We start from the raw sequence: 26,569 nt of genomic DNA, 5'->3' as shown, positions 1-26,569 counted from the left end.
AGGACAGACATAGTACAATATAAAATGACTATATTTATGCGGAATATAACTGTTAAGAATCGGAAAAAAAAAAAGATAAAAGGACAAAAAAAAAAAAGTTAATATCAACAAAAATAAAAATAAAATAAAGATCTTCTTAGGTAAAAAAATAGGGGATATTATATTAGAAAAATATTAAAAGAGATATATAAATTAATTAGTTCTGTTAAATTAAATGATGCAATGATTAACGAGGCATAAAAACTAAAAGAATAAAATAATTATTGTAAAGAAGAAAACAAAAAGAGTAGGTGCTATAGTGAGTGACGGATTGGAAATAAAATGAAAAGAACAGGGACATAATGGGAAATACAGAAGTCTCAAAAGCTACAAAAGACCTGGACATGCTTTTGAGACCAGAGAGTGTATAGTGGAAATCATGTTGAGTCACTGTGTATGTGTATCTGCTTCGACCTCATCTCCCCATTCCTGATTTTATTTTACTTTTCTCTCTTTTTCCGTCTCTACTTTCTTCTCCGGTAAGCAAATTACAGAAGCTGCTCTGTTTTTCCTTTCTTAATTTCTCTTTTCTCTGTCTTCTTCTCCTTCTCTTTCACTGTGTATACTGTTTGTTCGCTAAAAGAAAGTTGGAATTTAGCAAACAATCCAGTACTACTAGCACACTTGCTGTCAATTTTAAACTGTGTTTTATTGTTGAAGATGGAAATTTAATTTTGTCTGGTCCTTTGCTCTTGTACCTCCTTTTACGAGCATAAGTTGAGATTTTTCTATTCTATTTTTGAGGGTTTGAATGTGGAAGTTGTTGAACTTTCTGTTCTTTTTTTTAGTAAGTAGTTCATTTGGGGTCTTTTGGATTCTGACTCTGTTTCATTGTGGACTCCTCTGTTTGGTTACTGAGAAAAGCAGAGGAAAGTGAAATTGGGAGAAATTATTTTCAAATCCTCGTTGATGTAAGATAAATTTGATACTAGAAAATCCCATATCCTCTCATTAACTGAAATTTTGTGGATATAACGAGATGGAGGCATTTAAGTTATCCACTTATCCTGTTTATTTTCCATTCAACTTTCTGGGCATATCGTACAATGTTATTATTCCTGCATACAAGCCATGATGAGTCTATGGGTCTCATTACATTTGGTCTAGTTTAGCTTGTAGAATTCTGGTTTTTGTGTTTGATTTTAGCTGGATCATCATCTTTAATCCTTTGATATATATTATTATTTTTTATGTTGTCAATTTCATCTTTTTTTAGTATTTAATTTAGTGCAACCATGTTTTTGCTATAACTTTTTCTACATCGTTATTTAAATGTGTACTTGCTATCTCTCTGACTTTCACACAATTAAAAGTGAATTTGGTCTTTTGCTACAAGTTCTAAAGGTTGATACTTGTTTTATTTTGGGGTAATTTTTTTTATTCTTTTTCTTACGAGTTTATGCTTATCAACATGTTGTCTGCAGTTGTATTGTTCTCTGCTGATGGAGTCTTGGCGCTATGCTGCAGAAGGGAAAGGTCTTCTGTTCCCAGATGAAATAGATTTATCTATTGATTCATTTGGGAGAAGTAGGAAACTTCTATCAGGATGGGATGGGGATTCTGTTGAGAGCATGGAGTTTGTGGATTTAGGTTTCTCTGAAACGCCCAAAAAGTCTTTTTATGGATGTGAGAGAGGTGTGGAGATGCTTGGTAGTTTTGAAGTTGGTATTGATCCTAATAAGATAGAATTAACTTCACCCAGCTTTATGATGGCTTCAAATTCATCACTGGAATCTGGGTCGAATCATTCTAATTCTTTTATGGAAGCTAACAGCCACGATTCATCTCTTATTGATTTGAAGCTAGGGAGATTGGCTGATGGTAAAAATGCACTGAATACCAAGTTCTTGAAAGAGAGATCAGTGATTTCTTCAGTGAAGCCAACTTCTCAGGCAAAGAGAGCTCGAACAGTGAGTACACGCTTGCAGACTCCTTTCTGCCAGGTCTATGGTTGCCACAAGGATCTCAGCTCCTTGAAGGATTACCACAAGAGGCATAAAGTTTGTGAGGTCCACTCAAAGACTCCTAGAGTTATTGTTAATGGTGTTGAGCAAAGGTTTTGTCAGCAGTGTAGCAGGTTAACTTCTATGTTTCTTGTTTCCCCTTTTTGTCCTTCATTATTGTTCTAAAGGTGATACCAGGCTCATGTTCTTATCCATGCATTTATGTTGGCTAACTGGCCTTTGATGGTGATACTTAATTTACTTTGATAAGATTCTCTGTATCTGTTGATTTATGGTTTATTTGGGAAAAAATTAGGAAAATGGAATAGAAGTGGCTCTAGGGAGACTAGTTATGTTTAGAGTGAATAAAACTACAAAGATATGAATGGGGAATTTTGGTTTTCACCTGTCCAATTGATCTTATAATCTTTTATGAGTCTTTTACCTACAACTGATTCTGTGCATCTTCTCCTTAAGTGTACCCAACTTGGTTTTCTTATACTACTTAATCTTAAATTGATCTTTTAGCATGCGGATCTTTTATCTTCAACAAGTCCCATTGATTGATCTTACAATACTTGATTAATCAGGTTTCATTTGCTGGTTGAATTTGATGAGGGTAAGCGCAGTTGTCGTAAACGCCTAGCAGGTCATAATGAACGTAGAAGGAAGCCTCAATATGGTGGTCTCTCTGGCAGACCACATAGGTTGCTGCATTCGTATCAAGGTATGGACAAGTCATAAGTTTTTACTAGTCTTTCTTAAATACATTTAAATACTCTAGCAGCAATTAGCATCCATTTTGTGAAATTTTGCTTCTTGAAGGGAAGTGGTGTTGTTTGCTAGATGAATGTTGATCTATGCCACTAAAATTCCATTACAGTATGTTTTTAAGTCGATAATGCTTCTCTTTTAGGATGAATAACATATTTTTTCTCACTTTTAATGAGTTTAATGGGTAAACTAATGACATCAACCAAAGTCCGCGCTCTTGTAAATATCTCTTTCTAGAAAGACAATCTTGAATTTTTGGATGATCTCTTCATATAAATCAACTCTAACAGCATGCCTAAAGCTGTGGCTTTACATTTCAGCAAATCTTACATTTGTCATAGGTTTGGTTATACTTGCACTGGGTGACAATGATAATCCTGAAAGAGAATGTTGTGCAGCTTAGAACTTCTGTTCGAATGCAGTTCTTTATGTTTTTTTAACTGTGAATCCTGAAACTGAGAGCATGTTTTAATGTCTTAGAACTTCTGTTGAGGCTTCGAATATTTAATCGGCTAGTCTCTGGTTATTGAAATCTATTCAATCTTGTAGATGCTTCATGAATAAAATCCTGATAATGGATCTATTCAATCTTATGTGATTTTGGAATTAATCGATCCTCCCCATTTAAACCAATGTATGCTATATATGCACAACTTTCAAATTTTCATTATTCAACATATATTTCACTAAATTGCTAACTTTTATGGATTCTGCAGGCAACAAATTTTTGGAGTCTTCCTTGCCAAAGAAGGCTTCTATCATTTTCCCAAATATACTACCCGGTGGTATTCTTTATCCTGATAAATATGAACAGGCTAACTACTCTAGGCCTGTTAAGATGGAAGAGAAGTCATACTGTGCCGATGGACAGTTACTTCCGAAGTCCTTTCTCCATCTACATGGCAATGAGATCCATAACACTTCTGGAATATTTCCACCAGCCGCTGAAGACTTCACTCTTCTTAATGCATCGTCATCTATTCATGACCTTGCTGGGGTGTCACATTCCAGTTGTGCTCTCTCTCTTCTGTCAGCGGAATCACAGGACTTAAGCCATTCAGCAGGAGTTACAATGGCAAGGCCCTTCATCAGTCAAGCTAATCGTTGCCACCATGGCACAGGTTTTTCTGAAAAGTCCTTTGGCATAGAATCTTCAGGAAAGTATATGACGAATGCATTTCATTCATCTGACATGAATACCATTAAAGTTAACCATAACGGGTCCTTTATGGTTGGTCGTGCTGCTGATCTTCAAGTTGAAACAGACGGATTTCTTCAAGATCAAGAGGCAGACTTTTTGAATGCCAAATATTGTGTTCCTGCTGAAGATGGATCTACAGTGGATTTGCTTCAACTCTCATCACATCTCCATAGGGTGGAGCAGCAGCGAAATTCTGCCCAAGTGAAGCATGAAATTGAGGATTTTTCGAGATTCCTTCCCACCTATGGGACATGAAAGGAGAAAGGTTTGAATCATAACTTTCTGAAATCTCTTAGTAATTCTTGTCTGGATCCTTGACAATTATTATTGGTTGATCCATATAAGTCTTTCTCTAAAGGAACTTAATATCTTTAGGAGTAATGATTACTTTAATGTTGGTGCAGGCTCAGAGAATCGTGTTGAACGTAAGCTGCTTCATCACGTATGTAAACTAACTTCTCTGGCGCGACACTGGACTTAGATATGAGCAGAAAATTAAAGAGACAAGTTGTAGAATAATTCTATACTGATAGGTACATAACAGAAGCTAATGCGGGTTTAATCACCAAGTTTAAATAAGTTTATTAATAGTATTTATTGGTTTAAGTACTTTATTTTACCCCCTATTAGTTCAAGGATTCAAACACTTAATTGTACAACTCAACTCAGTATAGTCAGTCACTGGAGAACCTTTTAATGTTTGTTTATCTAAAGCAGAGTCCTACCTTTCATCACTTTGTGAAGGGGCAATTTTGAAGGTACAAAGTGAGGCAAAGGCAAACCCATAGAACTTGAGGAGGTTGAGTTCATTTAACGCATGCCTTCATACTTATATTATTTTATATGCATACTTAATGCTTAACCAACTAGAAGATCCTTCATATCTTTGGTCTTAATATTTTAGAATATCACTCTTGATACATAATACCTTTTGCTGCTGTTCTTTACAGCCCTTTTTTTCTATTATATAATTTATTCCATATACCTTGGAGCTTTGACCAAGTCAAGCTCCAAGAAGAATGAATATAAATTGAATGATTTAGCCTCTTTCCATTTCCAGTTGAAGCAAGATAGGAATGAAAACCCACTTGATGCACTAATCAAAAGTTTTTAACTTTCTCTTTTACTTTTTTTTTTTATTATTATCTCCCTCTCTCACCCTCTAGTCTACAGAGTGGTGTGTGGGGAATGAGTTGTTAAAGGTAACACATTTTCAAAAAGTCAGCAAGAATTAAGTCATCAATCCCACCCAGGATATGGACCCATGTTTTTATCTTTTATTGCACTTTGTGTTAAAAGTAAGATTTCCCTTCATGCAACATATCTTTTCTGCAGCTTTAAACCCTTATAAAATTCTTGAGTGTGCTTGTTTTTTGGGTATTTCCTTTTTGTTTTCCCCATCCCTAGGGCTCTTAGTTTTGAGTTATTTATGTCACCTTGATAGCACTTGATATTTGATTATTGATGAGTTTTTGACAGGAGTGGAGGACTGTATACCACAAGTTCTAAAATACTCTTTAAAAGCTTCAATTTTTGTGATGCAATTTATTATTAATGAAATAAAATACAAGCCTTCTTCTAGGTGCATTCCTCATACGTTGGAGTTGCCAAAAGCCGTCCTAGCCTGATACGTGAGAAATTGAATAAGATGTCGTTTTAAGTTGTTTAGGTTGCGTTTTATAGTCTTATCTTTAGCTGAGTTAGTTAGAGGATGAGTATTGAAAAAAAAAAGTTGGAGGATGAGTATACGTGTACAAACAATCCTGCAATCTGTTAACAACATTCCCTAGGTGTAATGGATATAATCTACTAATGGAATTTATGGTAATGAATACACATTTCCGCCTCTCTAAGCTTCTTCTATTCTTCTTCCTTCTCATCAAGAGAATTTCTTTGGTATCAAAGCAATTTGTTCCTCACCTAAGTTATTATTGCTCTTGCCATATTCAAGCAACGACCATGGTGGACAACATCAAGTCTCGGGTCTTAAATTTTTTTGAAAAAAACATCAAATTTATGGTGAAGAGCATGTTCATGGAGCATAATAAGTAGGAGCAAGCATTCACTGAGCTAATCAATAAATCACAAGGTATAATAATTGATGAGCTTAAAACCTTTATTTTTACTACGCACGCTAAGGGATCTACCTCAACCCAACATTAAACCTAAATTCCTCTGACCTAGAAACTCCACCATACAAACTTTCCACTTGATTCAGTAAAGTAGATTTCCCCAAGTTCGGTTGAACAGATTTGTAGAGGTGACTTTTTCGTTGTGAAAGGTTCTTCCAAATTAATCTCACTCTACCCAATACTAGAGTTAAGCTGGTCTTACTTCACCTAGTAGGTAGAGCTTTAGAACGACACCGGTTATATTTGAAGAATAGAGAAGATTTAGGGAAAGAATGTATGCATTCAATGGAAGATTAGAAACGTTTGATTGAAACACGATCTCTTTTATAATATTTGGTGTCTTTGATGTTTCTTCGCATAAGGTAAATCTCTTTGGAAAAAATGTTTCAAGTTGTTTCCTTAGTGGTTTGATGGATCTTATTGGGCACCTTTTGCAAATGTAGGACCCAAAACCTAGCAATAGGCTTATGTCTACATTTTTCCTCTAGGTAGAACTATTTGTAATAAAGCACTCACCACATTTATTGCACCTTCCTCTATGTCTACATCCTATAAACCCTCACTCCTTCCTACACCAAATGCTACAAAACTGCTGCCATATTTTGCTCACCCCAATCCTATATCTCGCACTTAACTAAACACTACACTACCAACCCAACTCAAAGTACGCAGGCTAACAAAAGCAGAACTAGCTGATAAAAGAGCTAAAAACCAATGTTTTGGTGTGATGAGAAGAGCTCAAAGTATATGCACATGATTATGGTGCAAGAATGTCATAAGGAAGAGATAGAGGATGAGACAAAAGCAGTGGCTGATTTGACTGAAATCTCTACAATTTCATTATGTGCCATGTGACGATTACATGGGAACTCACCCCCAAACAATGAGACTCTTTGGCAGTTTTAAGAAAAAATCCTTGCATATCTTGGTGGATTCAGATAGCACACACAATTGCCTTGATCTTACTATAGTTAAGGGTCTGAGGGTGTCCTTTGAAGGCTATTGAGCCCTTTAAAATCACAATAGCTAACATGCAGAAAGTATATAAAATATATGATTGGGCCTTAACTATCAGTTCGAACTTTTAGTTCAATCGGTTCCATGACATGGTATCAGCGCCTCTAGGACCAAACGGTTGAGGGTTCGAGTCCTGGCAACCTCATTAATTTGTGGAATTAAAACGCATGGCGGGATGAGCCTGTGTTGTGCACGCTGCAAGTCCAAGAGGCATTGTAGGATATCACTTGGAATATCAATTCCTTGAGCATGTCCTTTAAGCTAGGGACCTCCGATTATCATTTGTAGGGCTTTTCCATTACTTCAATTGAAGTGATCTCAGAAAGCAATATGTTGAGAATGCTCAACCATATCATACCCTATAGACATTCATCTCTTCAAAAATATGTCATAGAGAAAATTATCCAGAAGCTGCTAGACAATGACATAGTTCATCATAGTGTTAGTCCATATTCTTCACCAGCGGTATTGGTCAAGAAAAGAGACATTACCTGGAGAATATGCATTGACTACAAAGATCTTAATAGCAAGACAATTAAGGAAATATTTCCAATCCCTATAATTGAAGAACTACTAGATGCATTACATGTAGTTATAGTCTTTTATAAAATAGATCTCACTTCTCGATGCTATCAAATAAGGATGTTGTGAGCGCCTAGTCCTTTAACTGTGAAGGTCTGTTTTTACATTACACTGCCACTTAACATTTTTAAGAACGACACATGGTGTGTCCCTTCCGGTGTATGCATTACTTAGCCTTGTGTCATGTTTTTAGGCTAATTCGATATGTCAGAGTCGCCACCCAGGATTAATGTCCGGAAACATATAAATTAGATGACATATGAGCCCACACTATGCCATATCTTTAGAGTTAGGTTCGTGAATTAAACAGTTAAAGAGTTTGATTAATAAATAGGTAGACTTGACTTCTGTTAGAATATCATTTATGATATAATTCATTTTCAGTTTATAATCATTTATCACACAAAAGGGATAAATAAATACCGAATAATAAATTACATTCCAAAATTACAAAAAAGCCTATACAACCAGTCTAGTCCTATGAATTAAAGATATTAAACCTGCAAGACAGATAAATGTTAGCTGCAAGATATTGAGACCCGTTTTTCGGATTTATCTACGATGCCAGACTCGATCAATTAGGACTCATTCAGATCCTATTGTCTAATCACATCCGCATGCATTTCGATTTGTGATTTATATCTAACTATTCTAGCAGATTTAATATTTATTCCAAAAATACCCTCAACCCGCATTGCATTTTACGTGTTTGAGCCAGTGTTGTAAAAGTCGCTAGGCGCTAGTCGGGCGGACAAGACCTCCAAAGATTAACCGGTGATTAATCAGATTTGTATTTTTCTATTTTTTCGATTTATATTAGATAAATATTATATAAACACATTTAAAATATAAATTATACTATCTAAAAATAATAATAATAAATATTATATAATAGAAAAATATAAATATTTATTTTAAATAAATAATAAAATAGTTATTAGTTAATACTAATTACTTGTATTATTTTTTACTAATTGTAATTTATAAATTGGGCCGATTTTAACCTGTTTCAGCCGATTTTTTCCGCCTAGACCGATTTTTCCGTCTAACCCGACTTGTCCGACTTAACCCGATTTGAACCGCCTAAGTGGAAGAAAATTGGGCTCCCAACTTATGCCGACTAGTTATATAAAATCGGTTAGTGTTGTAAAAATCACCGATATATCGGCCGATTAGTCACCGACTTGATCGATTTTTACAACACTGGTTTGAGCATTTGATCACCTATTTACGCGTACTGGAATGTAAATTTACCGAAATAGAAAATTACAGACTCAACACGTACTAAAATAGAAAGCATCAAAATTTTGTAGTTTTGTAGTAGTGGCCAATCAGCCACCACCCTTGAATTACAGAATTCTACTTTGTCTGTAACTCAAACTACAGTGAAACCAAATATATTCAAATCAAATTGCACAGTCAGCGAAAGGCTTTTAAACCCTTCAGAGCGTTACCATTGGCGCTATGATCCGGATTAGCGTAGAGGTAAACTCACGAACGCAAATGAACAGGAATGCAAGTGAAACCCGCGAACAAAATTCCAAACTGGTGGAATTAGACACGAACATGAATGAATCAATCTCAAATAATTAATTTGATCCCTTTCCTTGCTTCTTAGGAGGATTAGGGTGCTGAAATGGGTGTTTACCCAAAAAATCAGTGAGGGAAATCAAGGATTTCACTCACTTTCAAGTATTTCTCTTTTTAGAAACCTCTTTCTAAACTGAGTGTTGTGAACTTAAATGATGTTTAGATTGACGTGGGAATGATTTCTGATCCTTTTGGAACAATTTGGGTTGAAGAAGATGAAGATGGAGTTTTCTCTTCTTCTTTCTCACTCTTTCTTTGTAACCTTCTGTCGTTTCTGTAACTTCTTTCTTTTTCTAGTAAAAGATGGCCACCCTACCTAAATGGCAGTTATCAACATTCTAAACCAGTATTAGAACTGTATTTTGCAATTATTTCGAGTTATTGGGCATGTTACAATAGAAATTCAGAATCTGTTTTAACTTCCCGCCCGTGGCCGATCAGGCACAGGTGGTGGTCGATCAGCCACCCCCTGGTTAGCCCTGAATGCAGCCCAGATCATTCCAGTTTCCAAAAAATGGCTTTCCCGACATATTATTTCGACGATTCTTATACTGTTGGATTCATCTCGACGAGATGGACATTTCATGTTTTAAGGTCCAAGGCTATAATGAGCTGATTGAAAGATATGGCTCTAACATCGTCCCGAGCTTCCATTCGGAAGACTTTGAATGGTCATAACTCCTTCGTTTGACTTCCGAATTGAGTCCGAAAAAGTGCGTTAGACTCATAATGGAACAGTTGACTTTAAGTTCTAAGATTGAGAGAAACGATTTTGGGTTTCGGTCTTTGATCCAGTACGAAGCGACACGAGACCCACATGCAACGCACCGAGTACATGCAACCTAATTTCATCATTAGGATCGGAAAAATCCATGCTAACAGATGCATCCTGCTGAAATCCAAAAACTATGTTTAGAACTCATGAGGGGAACTAAGTTCACTGTGATGCCCTTTGGGCTCACCAATACCCCCTTCCACATTTGAGAGCCTTAGGAATTAAATTTTTCAAGCCTTGTCTAAGGAAGTTCATTCTACTAAAGAAAATTTTATATATTAAATATTTGTGATAAATTAGTGTTTTTTTAAAAGAGTAATAAGTTAGCATTAATTATTTGTTTCACGAGGTAAAGCATAGGTATTAGAATTCTAATTGATTAAAACAATTATATATGTGTTTATTATAAAAAGAAACAATAATGGTTATTTTAGGTAGGGTAAACTTCTTCTTTTCTCATATATATATATATATATGAAACTTGTTTTTTTTTTTGGAGGCCGGTCGCAAACCCTTTGGAAATTTTGGAAAAAGAAAGGGTTATTATTCCTTCAATTAGAAAGATAGCCGCCTACCTATATCGAGAGAGAAAATTTACAGTGGTTGTCATTCGTAGCGAGGGAGTTGAAGGTAGCGGTCATGGCTTGATAATTATTTTCAATTATGTAAATATCAAGTAAGTGGTTAATTATATACCTAGTTATATTTATTTGTATGTTCTTTGTATTTGATTGTTAAATGGATAGTTGGTGTGGTTCATTGATTAATGTGTTAAGTTTGTGAATATGTAACAATTGATGACGTCCGTGTCTTTTTATTATCAGTGATAATAATGATGATAACTGAAACTATGTGACTGTTGTGACTTGCTTAATGAATGTAGCTAGTGTCATACATATTAGTGTGATATTAAATATTATGAAATAATTATTATTGAGGGAAACGAATATTGGATGTGTTTGGTAAAGAAAGAAATTGAAAATAATTAATAGCTTGTCTTGACGAAGTTATATTCAATGGTTCATTCGTGTACGTATTGATGGTATATATGGTTGAGTTGATATATGATTTGCTAGGCACTTGTCCATGGGGCTAGTGTCGGAGTATCTCGGGATGCAGGAGATACTCTGTGCTGTTTTTGCTACACACCGGGGTGGTGCGGGGATACCTGACGGGGAATTGTATCCTGTGCTGTTGATATATAGTATGATGAGATTGTGATTGAGATTGTGATATAGTTTGAGTCGACCGGTGAACCATTGAGTATACTTTTACTTGGCAAGTGGAACCCTTAAACAAATGTCAATAAATAAATAGTAAATGTTTTGTTTTGATGCCTGGTCATCTATTAATTATTATATGCATGTACACTGAATTGTATGTGCGTGTGGTTGTGTTGCGTATATAATTAGCTATCTTACTGAGCCCCCAGCTCACCTCACTTTCCATCAGTTTTCTTTTCAGAATAAAGATATTAATTGACTAGCGGTACAAATGTCAGAACAACCAGTATGTTAAACTATGTTACAGTATATAATTAAAGTATAGACCCATTGTTAGGTTTTTGATATGTAAAGAATGGAGAATTAATAAATCGATATGCTTATGATAGTTTCTTCATTTTAGTGACGTTTTAATTATTTATGATTGTTAAATATTATAGAATAAAATGAAATTTGGAGCGGGTTTACGTTTCTAGAGATAAGATATGTTAGATAAGGTATGTTAATTATACTATCATTAGCGTTAATTGTGTCATATGACATGGTAGAAACATAACTGCAAGAGTTAGAATAGATTCCGATCATCTTATGAGGAGTTCATAAAGTTCATGTATGTATCAATTGTGAATTATGAGGAGTCTATTAATTATAACTATACCAATCCATTGATTGGTTGATTGCATAAAAATCATAAATTTGACTTTTGATTAATATTTGCTTTTACACATATAGATTATTATTACGTTTATGAAAAAGGATATTAAACTTGTATGTGTAGCCATAAAAAAAAAGGGTTGTATGTGTATATTTGTCCTTGTTAAGTAATATGTAGTCGAGAAGAAGTAATATGTTAGTTAAATTCAATATTTGTATTTTAGTGCTTATTAATTATATGTCAATAAAATTCTATAATTTTGATTCAGTGACCATTTTTAAATTTTACTTATTTTGGAGGTTGAAAATCATTAAAAAAAACATACTGCTATCAATTTTTTTTTTGAAATCTTTTCCTTTATTCTATTAAAGGAAAATGTCAATAAAATTTATTGAGTACTTCAAAAAATAATAGTTATGGAGTGATATAGTTAAGGTTTGATTTTGTGAGTTTCAATATGCAATTAAGCGTATTTTTAAAATATTTTAGTCGTTTAAGTGGAACTCAATATTACATTATTATATATTATGTTATTGATTTACTTTATTAAACCTTCCATTTAGTATTATATAGCTCTTGTGGTTAATTTCCTTAGATTACATTTATTGTTGATATTCTGTCATTTATCTAGTTTTTTCTATTCATATATTTAGTTAACTAAGTTCTTTATTTCAATTAGACTGAAAGGGAAAATAATAAATTGTTCTTTTTTGATAACATTGTGATATTATCCTAAGGATCAAAAGAGATATTTGTCTAAGAATGCCACGTGTTGGTCACCTGATACGAGAATACCACGACGTATTGAAACAAAGAGATCCGACGGGCGGATCACCAAGAACTCATGTGGGCGAACCTGTGAGGCGAATCTCCAAAAACACTCAATCCGCCATTAAGAACAGCTGGGCCGATCCGGCCATAAAGTCCATTAATGAGCTATCAATTAGCTAACCGCCAACTTAAAGGTAACCTGTAACCGCCATTAATGGGACATTAATGGAGACTTTCTAGTTACTGGAAGTTACAACTTCATGACTACATATAGCCTATGTCTCAGGCTATCAAGGTACATATTCACTTACCCTTTGTCAATTCAGTTTGCTCTCTTGTTCTTCCTTACTGACTTTGGCATCGGAGCTTCCCCCCGTCGAACCCAACGACGCCCCACAGAGACGGAAGTCCATCATAAATTCTCCACGTGTCATCAATTGGTGCGGTGAACGTGGAATCCTTAATCAAATAAAGGGTTTCCATTCACATTAGAAAAGATATGACAAATGGAGAACAGAACCCCTCCTCATGGGTTGAAACGCCCTTGGTAACACCCTCAAGCCAACCTGTATCAAGCGCTGGGCGCGTTGATGGGAGCAGTCCAGCAACTCAGGACGGAAGGAGTCTGTCGTCAGATGCATTCATTGAGACATGTGCGGGAGCCATAGGAAGAGCGTTTGGTCCTGATATGGAGAGACGCCTAAGGTCGTTCATGATAGTACCAGAGCTTCGGCGCACCAACCCTACGTCATCTCAATGGCAACAGGCCATTGTTGGATCTGGCGCCCATGATTCTTTGTTCTTCCAAGCTCAACCTACAGATTCCATGGTGACTACTACCGTAGCTAGTATTAACCCGCCACTCAATCGGCAATTATTTTCTGATGAAGCAGGTGGAAGTCAAAGGATGAATCTGGGCGGATCAGCTAATCCAAGTCGCCCGCGGCCGAGTCTCCCTGAGGGAGGATCGGAAGGTCGAAGACACAAAAAGCGTCGAAAAGAGAAAAGTAGGCGGTCGAAATCATCTTCGCCCAGGAGACCAAAATCCACCCGTAGGGGTAGATCACCCCCATCTACTGGTCGTAGACAAAGTAAGAGGCCAGTAGAGACGCCACGTTCAGCTAGACCACCGCCACACCAAGGAGAGGATAAACACCCTCCTTCAGGAGACCACAGAGGCAATAACGGCTAAGGTGATGGAGGCCAAGGTGGTGGAGGCCAAGGTGATGGAGGCCAAGGTGGTGGAGGCCAAGGTAGTGGCGGACAAGGAGGTGGAGGCCAAGGCGGAGGCGGACACGGTGGTGGAGGTGGACGTTCACCATCAGATCCGTCATCTGGTTCCAGCTCTTCATCTTCTCCAAGTAGATCTCCCCGTAGGAGACCTCCGAGTCGATCGCCACGATGAGGACGCCCCAGGGCGGGTCTAGAGAATTTTGATGATCGAGTTAGAGCTGCAGTGCTTCGCATTAATGAAGAGGATGCCCGGCATAATCCGTTCGCCAATCGTGATTCGCCTTTTATAGCGTGGATCGAGGCTGAGGAAACGGAGAGGAATTTTAAAATACCTAATATACCCCTTTACATAGGTGCGGACAACCCGGAGGCCCATGCAAGAAAGTACCGGATGTTGCTCAGCCTTAACCGTGCTAGTGAGGCGGTCTTATGTCGGATGTTTATCACCACCTTAGGAGGTCCCGCTTATGATTGGTTCCAATCTTTACCTCCAGGATCTATTGATAGCTGGGATCAATTGAGTCGGGAGTTTTGTGCGAAATTCGCTGGATGTATTTCTCCAGTGGTCAAATCCCGAAAGCTTTTCGAATTGAAGCAGAAGGCGAACGAACCCCTTCGAGAGTATGTAGACAATTTCAACAAATTGTGCATACGAATTGTCGATGTGGATGTCTCCATGGCGACGGAAGCTCTAGCAAAAAACACCACATGTAAAAGCTTGCAAGAAGATTTAATTCGGAAAAAGCCCCGAGATATGGCAGAATTAATCGAAAGATGCAAGGACTTTATGGAGGTAGACGACATTCGCCGAGAATCACTATCTCTGCCTAGAAAGGACAAAGGCGAATCTCGCCACCGAGATAGGGAAAAAGACAAGCACCAGGATTCCTCCTCTAGAAACCGGTGGAGGGGCTCTAAGAACAAATCGGCATTTGTCACGTCCTTCACACCTCTTAATGCCTCTAAAAGCGAAGTGCTAATGTGGTTAGAGAACAGCCAGCACAAACGGAGCATTTCATACCCCGAACCAAAAGGGGGAGAGTATACTAACACTGGGAAAAATCCAAAAAATTATTGCAAATATCACAGGAAAAATGGCCATGACACAGACGCATGTTGGGAGTTAGCCAGAGAAATAGAACGTCTCATCGAGAGAGGCAAATTGGACCGGTTCGTCCAAAATGATGGCAAGAAGGGAGATGGTGATAGATCCAGAGATGATCTGAAGAAGAAAGGAAAAGGGACCATCAATGTCATAGCAGGCGGACCTGGGTACCAACCTGTACTGAAAAAGGCAAGAACCACTGCTCTTGACAATGCATCACTTAATCGCCCTTTTGCAGATGTTGGCCCAGAGATCTCTCCTCATGCGGATGCCTTGGTCATTACTATGATGGTGGAAGGCTGGAAGATGAAAAGAGTGATGATCGATACCGGGAGTTCATGCAATGTCATTACAAGAGGAGCATTTGCCAAGCTTATGGTCCACCCAATCCAAGTGGAAACCACCATAGTGGACATCCTGGGAGTGACAGGACATACCATCCAAACAAAAGGCCAGGTAACACTAGATTGTGAGTTAACAGATGAAGATCAAGTCTGGAAAGGCGATCTGGAATTTTCTATCCTGGACGGCCAGTTAGCTTACAATATTATCCTTGGGCGACCCTTTATCTCCGAAGCAGCAGCCCTTATCTCCATACGCCACTTAACTCTTTATATCCCCACGGCCAAGGGAGGTGTAATGATCAGAGGAAGCCAAAAGGTAGCTCAGGAGACGTATTCGGCATCTTTAATGATCCGCCCCCAGTCTAAAGACGAGGAGGAGGAAGAACTCGTCACAATGGCCTTGGGCAAAACAGAGATGTACCTCATGGCGGATGAAAAACAGGTACGAATGGCTAAAGGGCTCAAGGGAGAAATTAAAGAAGCAATCACCAAGGTTCTCCATGAGGCAGAAGACGTCTTTGCATGGAAAGATGAGATCCTCCCCGGGATTAGTCCAGATGTGATCACTCACAAACTCAACATCGACAAAGACGCGGTTCCGGTAGCCCAAAAACGAAGAAACCATGGTCTTGAAAGGCAGAAGGTGATAGAAGAAGAAATCACCAAGCTCTAGCGGGCAGATGCCATCAAAGAGGTACTTTATACACAATGGCTAGCGAATGTGGTTCTAGTCAAGAAAGCGGGTGGATCATACCGCATGTGTATTGACTTTACAGATCTCAACAAAGCTTGTCCCAAAGACAACTACCCTTTGCCGTGTATTGACATCCTCGTAGATGGAACCGTAGGACACGCCATGTACTCTTTCACTGACGTAAAGTCGAGTTATCACCAAATCCCAATGGAGCCTTCAGATAGAATCAAAACTTCGTTCGTGACTCACCAAGCCACTTATTGCTTCAAAGTCATGCCCTTTGGGCTTAAAAATGCAGGTGCAACCTATCAACGGATGATGAATAAAATATTCGCGGAAAGAAAAGGTGATAACTACTCTGTCTATGTAGATGATATGATCATCAAGAGTACCACTGTGGAAAAGCATGCAGATGATGTAAGGGAGGTACTGGGCGTACTCCGACGTCACAACATCAAACTGAACCCGGAAAAATGTACTTTTGGTGCAACGTATGGAAAGTTCTTAGGATTCATGATTAGCCAGAAAGGAGTGAGCCCAAATCCGGACAAGATCAAGGCCGTTCTGGAGATGCAAGCGCCACGGAATGTCAGGGAAGTGCAACGTCTTAACGGGCGGATCGTAGCCTTGGGCAGGTTTATCTCATGTTCGGCCCGTAGATGTCAGCCCTTTTATGAGGTGATCAAGAAGCAAAAGGCGTTTGAATGGAACGAGGATTGCGAAAAAGCCTTCGAGGGAATCAAACGGTTTCTTACAGAACCGCCCTTGATGAGCCGACCCTTGAAAGGTGAGAATCTTTACATGTATGTCTCGGTTACAGATAAAGCTGTTTGCACGGTCATGATAAGGGAAGAGGATGGCCAGCAGTATCCAATCTATTATGTAAGCAAAGTATTAAAGGATGCTGAAACAAGATATTCCAAGCTTGATAAAATGGCGTTGGCCGTTGTCACCACAGCAATCCGCCTTAGGCCTAACTTCCAGGCTCATACTGTCATAGTTCGAACGAATATACCAATGAGGAAGGTATTGCAAAAGCCGGAAACTTCAGGGAGATTGATGGAGTGGGAAATCCGCCTTGGAGAATTTGATGTACGATACGAGAGCAGGTCAGCCTTAAAGAGTCAAGTCTTGGCAGACTTTGTGAACGAATTCACTGAGGAAGGGATGAATCTCCCTAAATCTCAAGTCGAGGAATGGACAATGTATACAGATGGGGCCTCCTCGGCAGAAGGAGCTGATATAGGCATCATAATCACAGGTCCCCAATATATAAAACTACGGTACGCAGCAAAATTAGATTTTATTGCAACCAACAATGCAGCGGAGTACGAGGCCTTAATATTGGGACTGCGCCTGTTGAAAGAAATCACTCCCGAGCGGATCGTGATCTATAGTGACTCCAAGTTGATGGTCAACCAAGTAATCAAAAATTACGAGGTAAAGGATGATGTTTTGGCCAAATACGTTGCTGAAGTTAAAAAATTGCTGGATCACCTTGAAGCCAAAGAAACTAAATGGGAATTGATCCATGTGCGTCGCGGATCAAACACTGAAGCGTATCATCTAGCTAAAATGGCTTCCAGCAACGAGAACTGGGCAGATCCACAATGTCCATTCGAAGTTAAAGCAGCTCCTGCCTTCACCTCAGAGGAAGTATCCCTACTCATGACAGTAGAAAGTGATTGGAGGTCGGCAATCCGCCAGTATCTGTTAGATGGAGCACTACCTACAGACAAGGAAGAAGCTCGTCGGATAGTCAGGAAAGCGGCCTATTTCTCCATAATAAATGATTGCCTCTACAGAAAATCTTTTAGCCACCCTTGGTTAAAATGCATTTTGCCAGAAGAGGGACAACAGGTTCTCAAGGAGTTGCACGAAGGAGCATGTGGAGCCCATGAGGCATCCGCTTCCATCTTGAAGAAGTCTAGGTTAGCAGGGTTTTATTGGCCCACAACGGAACTCGATGCACAGAAACTGGTGGAATCCTGCCATAGTTGTCAGATTCATGCAAATGAATCTCATACCGCCAAACATCTCCAGAGGGCCATCATCGAAGGTCAACCCTTTGCTGTCTGGGGAATTGACATTGTTGGACCATTTCCTCCTACTCGTAGACAGAGGAAGTACGTGGTAGTGGCAGTAGACCATTTCACTAAATGGGTAGAAGCTGAAGCTGTCTCTTCCATCAATGTTGAACGAATGGTGGAGTTCGTCAAAGATAATATTGTGGGAAGATACGGAGTTCCACACACGATCATCACTGATAATGGAACGCAATTCAACTGTGGTGAGTTCAAAGCTTTCTGTGAAAAATTGGGCATTCTGAACAGATTCACCTCCGTATATTACCCACAATCCAACGGTATGACCGAAGTCACGAATCGGACAATCGTAAAGGGAATAAAGAAAAGACTGGGTGAGTATGATAAGAAATGGGCGGATCAGTTAACAAGCGTCTTATGGGCATATCGTACTACTTCTCGAACGGCCACAGGCGAAACCCCATTCGCCCTCTCTCATGGCGTGGAAGCTGTAATCCCAGTCGAGATATTGGTTCCAAGTGACAGAGTTGCATTCTATTGCGAAGATGAAAACAGTCAGAGATTGAAAGAAAGTCTTGATCAAGTGGAGGATAGAAGAGACAAGGCATATGTACGTATGGCGGCTTACAAGCAGTGGATCGCAGCTTATCATGACAAAAACGCCAAACTTGTAGACCTAAATGTGGGAGATCTCGTGCTCCGCAAGGCCGACAAAATTCAATCTAGAGAAGGGAAGGGCAAGCTAGGGTTCACCTGGACAGGTCCATATCGAATAGTGGACAAGATTGGGTTCGCCACATTTAAGATTCAAGACATGAAAGGAAATACATTGCCGCGCACTTGGAATCTCCAAAATCTCCGCAAATACTTCGCCAGAAAATAAAATGTAAACAAGGTCTTGAGTACTCTTTTTCCTTTAATAAGCTTTTTTCCCATGAGGTTTTTCTTATTAAAGGTTTTAATGAGGCTCACATATGAGACCCGCTTGCTGTAATAAAGCGTATCTTCTATCAATAAAAAGTAATTGTTCTATTGTCCATATTCTTTTTAAGTATTTTCTTGCAGCAATATAAATATTCCAGTCTCAAAAAGAAGGGGGGCATCCAACGCTAAAAAGTACTGCTATCTCATAGCTACTTTTTCTCCTCAAAGATAGGAGAACAATCTCATGGGCGGATCCATCTTTAGATGATCACCATTCGAGATAGAGTTAAAACATTCCTTGGACGCAAGGTCTTTACACTCTCTTGCACCCTTCCCAAAGAAGGGTTCACAAGTACTAAAGGCGGATCGCTTCACCTCAAAGATAGGTAGCAAGTTGATCCCTAAAGGCAGTTTTACTTCCTCTATAGGAATAAAACAGCTTCAAACCTTCACAAAGGTTCGCGCAATGGAGTATGGCTGGCCACCTACTCCAAAATAAATCCTAAAAGCTTATATATTTACTTACGCAAACGTAAAGGTAAAATAAATAACAACCGTAAGGATTAAACAATTGTACTTAAGTTTTACAAACAACAAGACTAAACATTGACAGGAGCATTCTCCTTAGCATTTTTCTCGCCTGAGGCACCTGCTTGAGAAGCTTCCTTCTCAACAGCTCCAGATACGCACACCAAGGAGACTTCCTTTTCCACGGAAGGTGTTCCCTCAGGAAGAAGGGTGCCATCGGTGATCGGCTCCTCACCCGCCTTTGGAGGTACTTCCTCGAGGTCCACTAGCTTGACATTGGCGGAAGGCTTGCTTTCTTCCACGGGTCCCTTCATCCATTTTCGAACATAATCACGGAGGTGGTCCTTGATGTCCGGGATTTTGTTATATTTGAGAACATCATCTGGGTCCGGAACGGCGAACTGCGGATCTGTAAAATCGATCTCAGGATACGCCAGCTGGAAATACACCATGATCAGCTCGCCATAATAGAAAGCTTGCTCCCCAGCCATGTACTCTGCATCTCCTAAAGCATCCTCATGCTCCTTAGCATCTGCTTCAATCTTCTCCTTTAGCTTTTGGATCTCGGCATCTTTTAGGGCAATGGCGGATGCGGCTTTCGCGTTGGCACCAACAACTTCTTTCTCCAACTTTTCTATAGTAGCCTTATCCGCTACACCTTGAAGGAGCTCCGCTTCCATGGCGCGTAAGCGAGTATACATCTGTTAAGACGAAACGGTTCATTCAAAAGCTGCTAAAAAGGGATCACTTATAGCCAAAGGACAGAAGGAACTAACCGTTAGAAGCTCAATCTTTCCCATTTGAACATGGGCTGATCCTGGGATCTGATTTTGGTTCTTCTGTACCTCGCCCAATTGACCTAGAGCCTCGTCCAGGTCATTGATAACAGATTCATTTCTCAAAGATCCCCTAGTACCATACTTGGCGAACCAATAACCGCCTAGGTCAGGCTTCGTCGTCTGCATGAAGATGAGAGAATCAAAACTTAGATCCAAAGTATGGCAAAAAGATTAAAGTAAAAACAACTTGCCTGTTCCCCCTCCACCGAAGACGTGGCGGATTTCATGGCATCCGCCATAAACTTTTGACCGCCAGAAGCTGCAGGCTTCCTCTTTTTTAGAGGCGGATCGACCGTTGCATCCACCAGGCGTTTCCCTGCACCCTTTTGGGGATCCACCGCCTGCTTTTTCTTACGAGCCTCATCTTCCTTCAACTTCCTGCGCTTCTCTGCAAGAGCGTGATTGGCCTTAGATAAACCCCTGCCAAAAAGAACAAAAAAATCAAGGTTCAAAGAAAACACAAAGTTACCTTGATCAAACTGGGCAATCTTCGAGTAAACAAACTTGTCCCCTTCTCGGCAGATCAGGGGAATATCATTCATCATGAAGTCTAAGGCGTCAGCGTATGTCCAAGCATCCGCCTTGACACTCTTCATGAGCTCCGCCACTACCTCGTCACTATTCGTCAATATACACATATCTCCCGCCATGTGCAAAGGTTTGGGATTCCAAAGTGTTGGAAAGCCTAGAGATTCGCCCTCGTTTATCTTTACGTAGAAGAATTTTTCGTCCCAATAATGGACGTTGGACATTTTGCTGCTAAACGGCGAATACACTCCAAACTTTGCAAAGGTGAGGAAAGACTCAGACTTTCGCTTCGATGGTTTATGAAAAGCTCGAAAGATACGAGGAGTGTATACTACCCCTAAGTTCGAGGCAAGGTAATAATCTAAAGCAATATCTAACCAGCCATTCGGATGTAATTGGCTAACAGTAATGTCAAAGTAAGCAAGGATGTCCGCCATCATCTTTGGAAGAGGCAGTCGGAATCCTCTTTCTACTTGACTACAGTACACATACAAGAATCCACTTGGCCGACAGGCGAGTCGTTGATGAGCATCCGCCAGTTGGGTCTCATAGTTATTTATCCAGGGGAATCTACTCGCCAAATCTGCTAGATCCACGGCACTCATGCGGGAGGAGGTAGACTCTGCACGAGGTGCCTTTTTCCTGGGCGGAGCAGAAGAAGAGGCTGCCATCCTGAAAAATCGCCTAGAATCTATGGCCGGAGCAATACCGGTGATAGGAACAGAAAGGTTTTGACTTCTACCTAAACGAGTCCGACCGCGATTACACGCCGAGTCGAGTAACTCAGCTAAATCGGAGCTAACCGTACCTTCGGAGGAAAGAGAATTTTTCGACGAAGAAGTGGTCCAACTAACTACAATTTCAGAGGGAGAGGTCAAATTAAAAAGTTCAGAGGTTGATCCGGAGGATGAAGAAGAGCTCCTAAACATTCATAAAATATAGAATGAAAAGATGGACTTACATGAAAAATAAAGGCTTAAAGGATTCTGAAACTCCGAAGAAGCTCTGCAAAGAAGACGCAAAGGAAAATGGAGAGGAAGAACGAATGAAGAACAAAGAGAAAAGGAAAATGAAGAAGGCGTCTTCTCTTTCCTCGGGCGGTGCGCCTGCCACACGTGTCACTCCATGATTGGCATCGAACAGAGTGATCATTAATGCAGGTAATCATGACGGCGCGCAAAGAAGCTCAAAAGCCCTAAAGGACTTTAAGAGAACTTTAGGGGGGCTTCTGATAACATTGTGATATTATCCCAAGGATCAAAAGAGATATTTGCCTAAGAATGCCACGTGTTGGTCACCTGTCACGAGAATACCACGGCGTATTGAAACAAAGAGATCCGACGGGCGGATCACCAAGAACTCACGCGGGCGAACCTGTGAGGCGAATCTCCAAAAACACTCAATCCGCCATTAAGAACAGTTGGGCCGATCCGGCCATAAAGTCCATTAATGAGCTATCAATTAGCTAACCGCCAACTTAAAGGTAACCTGTAACTGCCATTAATGGGACATTAATGGAGACTTTCTAGTTACTGGAAGTTACAACTTCATGACTATATATAGCATATGTCTCAGGCTATCAAGGTACACATTCACTTACCCTTTGTCAATTCAGTTTGCTCTCTTGTTCTTCCTTACTGACTTTGGCATCGGAGCTTCCCCCCGTCGAACCCAACGACCCCCCCACAGAGACGGAAGTCCATCGGAAATTCTCCACGTGTCATCATTTTTTTTTTATTTTAAAGGATCTGTCTAACGTGGATTAAACCTGTTAACTATATTAATTAAAATTTCATCTTCTACATTATAGACTTGTTCACTAGGATTTATGGTCAATATATATTCTTTATATATAGTCAGTATTTTTCAACACATGTTAGTTGTTAATTTCGGGGATGAAATTAATTTTAGAGGGGAAGAACTGTAACGCCCATAAAAAAATATTTTTTTTTTCGTACATGTAAATCTTTGAAATTAGGATCCTAAAATAATTAATTAAAATTGATTAATTTTAATAAAAGTAAATATTAATATTATATATTTTTTTTTTTGAAAGAAATTTTTATATATTAAATATTTGTGATAAATTAGTGTTTCTTTTTAAAAGAGTAATAAGTTAGCATTAATTATTTGTTTCACGAGCTAAAGCATAGGTATTAGAATTCTAATTAGTTAAAACAATTATATACGTGTTTATTATAAAAAGAAACAATAAAAGTTATTTTAGGTAGGGTAAACTTCTTCTTTTCTCATATATATATATATATATATATATATATATATAGGGGTGAGATCCAGCGTGACAAGGGTTTAAATTGTGACAATAAGCTTATTGTGTGACATAACAAAACTACGTCGTTTTGGCAATAAAATTCAAACAAAAAAACACGCGTCAATTCTCCTCTGTTCCTCACAGGAAAAACGCGCGAATTTTATGATCATTCTTCAACATTCTTCATCGATTTTCTTCTCTCAAAATCATCGATCGATTTCTAATCTGTATTGAGATTAAACTCTGATTTTCTTCTCCGTTGAATTATCGATCAATTTTCTACTCTCAACATTACTGATCGATTCTCTTGACATCAACATTATCGATCGATTTCTCATCTGTATTCATATAATTCAATCTGAATATGGAATACGAACACCAAAATATGGAATTTGAAGACAACAATCAGTACAATATGACACACACCACAACATCATCTCCAGGTATTTTGCTTATATCTGAAACTTTACATTTATCTGATATATATGAATTTGTTGATAATAAATTTATCTGAAATTTATCTGATATATATGCATTTCTTGATAATAGTTGTTCTAAACTTATTGTCAGACTTGATAATAGCTTTCTTACACTAATTATAAACAAAAACTGTACTGTAAATTCTAACAAATTGTAATTCTTGTTCCATGTGAATATATCATTTGTTCCATATTAATATATTATTTGTTCAAATTAGATATACTAATTGTTCCGAACTAATGTACCATTTGTTCAAAGTACATATTTGTCCTAATCTCAATTCTCTTACCTGTTTTGTAGATTTGCTTTCGCCTAGTTACTCTTCTACTGCAATTGTACCTTACACACCAGAAGTAATCACAAGACTCAGCCCTAATGGAACAAAAATATGGATTCCTAATTGTTCAAATGAGTTAAAACCTGCTCTTGGAATGATATTTGAGAACTATAATAAAGCTCAAGAATTCTACAAATCATATGCATGTGCTGCTGGATTTAATAGTAGGATATCAACTTCAAGAAAGAAACAAAGTGTTATAAAAGAACAATTTTTTGTATGCAATAAAGAAGGTTACAAATATTACAAAAGAAAAGCAACATCCAGTGATATAAAAACCAGAAAAAGGACACTCAGTCGCGTAGGATGCAGTGCTAAAATGATTATCAAACTTTCCGACAATGGAAACTATGAAGTGACACATTTTAAAGAAGAACATAATCATCTTCTATACACTCCAGGATGTCTACAATATCAAAAAGAGGGCAGGAACATGAACCTTCTACTCAAAAAGATGATAGTTAATAATGCAAAGGTAAAAAATCTTCTTCATAATAGTTATGCATTATAAATAATGTATTCTGTTTACTTATAGAATTTTGCTCATTTCATCTAAAAATAAAATAAATTCTGATTTGGTTGAACAGATGAATGTTGGTCCTCTAAGAACTTATAAACAAGCAAAGGAACTTTATGGAGGATATGAAAATATTGGTGCATCGAAGATAGATTTTAAGAACTTCCAGAGAGAATTGAAAGCATATATTAAGGATTCAGATGCACAAATGTTTGTAGATAATTTTCAGAAAAAAAGGAGATATGGAGTGCATTATTTTTCGAATTTAAAGTAGATCAAGAAGGTAGACTCTGTAGAGCTTTATGGGCAGACCCTGTATGTATCAAAAACTACGCTCTTTATGGTGATATGGTCTCATTTGACACCACATATAGCACAAACAGGTACTACATAATAATCTTTGACATAAAATTATTGCTTTCTGCCATTCATATACTGATTTTGAAACACAAAAATTGTGTCATGTTCTTCAAACAGAAAACTTATTTTTATGTTACAATGAACAGGTATAATATGATATTTGGACCATTTACTGGGGTTGACAACCACAAAAAATGTATTACATTTGCATCTTGTTTCGTGGCTAATGAAGATATTGCATCATTTGAGTGGGTTTTTAAAACATTTCTGAAAGCAATGGACAACAATGAGCCGACTTGCTTGATAACAGACCAAGATCCAGCAATGATAGTTGCAATAAAAAATGTTTTTAAAAAAACAGAATATAGATTTTGCATGTGGCACATTATGAAGAAGATGTCAGACAAAATAGGTACGAAAAGTAATTCTATGCTATTTATTTTCTATTGTCCCATTCAATAAATACAATGTTCCAACATAATACATGTGTTGTTCCATACGAATACATAAAATGTTCCAAAATGATATATGTGTTGTTCAATAAGCATACATTAATTTTATTCTAAACTCTTTTCTTACAAATACAGGAAGACAAATAATGCAAGAAACAAATTTTATCACAAAGATAAATTCTTGCGTGTGGAGTGTAGAATTGGAACCAGAAGAGTTTGAACAAAAATGGATGGAAATTATTTTGGAATTCAATTTACAAGAACATGGATGGCTGAAACACATGTATGATATAAGATCAACATGGATTCCTGCTTATTTCAGAGACTCATTCCTAGCAGGCGTAATGAGAACAACCCCAAGGTCAGAAAGTGAAAATCACTTCTTCACTTCTTTCACAAAAAGTCATTTAACTCTCATCGAATTCCTCCTCCGGTTTGAGGGTGCAATGGAAGCACAAAGACATGCACAAGGAAAAAATGACAATGATTCTAAACACTCAATACCTATGACTCAAACACCAATTCCTATCGAAAAGCATGGATCAGAAGTATTTACAAGAACAATCTTCTATGAATTTCAAAAACAAGTGATAGATGCTTCATTTAAATGTGGCGTTGATGATATACAGAAACACACTGACAAATGCAGAATCACTGTAAGGGAAAAAGGTAAAAAAACAACATATCAGGTTGTTTATAATATAGACAACAATGACACAACATGTTTGTGCAAGATGTTCAATAGAGCAGGAATTCCCTGTAGACATATGGTGCTCGTATGGAAGGATAGGATGCTGGAAAAAATTCCTGACCAGTATGTGCTAAACAGATGGAAAATATTACCAGAGATAACACTGCAAAATAATGTTATAGAAGAATGTGCTAGAACAATGGGAAAGAAAATAATGTTGAATAACTTATGGAGTGAGATTCACATGACTGTGTGTTTGGCTGAAGGGGATGAAGAGGACCTAAATAATCTCACAAGAAACATTCAATCATTGAGGACAAAGCTGGAAGCAAAGAAAAGAAAGAACATCAACAATTCTACTAAAATTCAAGACATAGAGATGTTGGTTGGAACAAGTCGGCCCTCTGAAGTTCTAATCAAAGAACCTAAAATTTCTAAAAACAAAGGAACTGGGATTCAGCTTACAAACAGTGAGAAAAGATTGAAGGGAGAAAAAGAGAAAGCAATTGAACAATCAC

At 38.2% G+C, this 26,569-nt stretch overlaps 1 protein-coding gene across 1 annotated transcript; it reads left to right on the top strand.

The window, feature by feature from the left end:
* Nucleotides 1-404: 404 nt before the first annotated feature.
* On the top strand, nt 405-5,198 carry LOC136217858 (squamosa promoter-binding-like protein 6). Its single transcript, XM_066004533.1, has 5 exons — nt 405-518; nt 1,464-2,116; nt 2,573-2,709; nt 3,473-4,222; nt 4,362-5,198. The coding sequence occupies exons 2-4, from the start codon at nt 1,482-1,484 to the stop codon at nt 4,210-4,212; spliced, it is 1,512 nt and encodes a 503-aa protein (XP_065860605.1). The 5' UTR covers nt 405-518; nt 1,464-1,481; the 3' UTR covers nt 4,213-4,222; nt 4,362-5,198.
* Nucleotides 5,199-26,569: the final 21,371 nt, after the last annotated feature.

The sequence above is a fragment of the Euphorbia lathyris genome, chromosome 2, assembly GCF_963576675.1.
Source record: "Euphorbia lathyris chromosome 2, ddEupLath1.1, whole genome shotgun sequence".
Lineage (NCBI taxonomy): Eukaryota > Viridiplantae > Streptophyta > Magnoliopsida > Malpighiales > Euphorbiaceae > Euphorbia > Euphorbia lathyris.
Note: the sequence above shows the minus strand (reverse complement) of the source record. Positions and strands in the feature narration are given on the sequence as shown.

Excerpts from the sequence above, each read along its gene's own strand:
- LOC136217858 (XM_066004533.1), top strand. The coding sequence starts at position 1,482 with ATGGAGTCTTGGCGCTATGCTGCAGAAGGGAAAGGTCTTCTGTTCCCA. Across the intron at positions 2,117-2,572 it reads TTTTGTCAGCAGTGTAGCAG|GTTTCATTTGCTGGTTGAAT; the intron begins GTTAACTTCTAT and ends TTGATTAATCAG. Across the intron at positions 2,710-3,472 it reads GTTGCTGCATTCGTATCAAG|GCAACAAATTTTTGGAGTCT; the intron begins GTATGGACAAGT and ends TGGATTCTGCAG.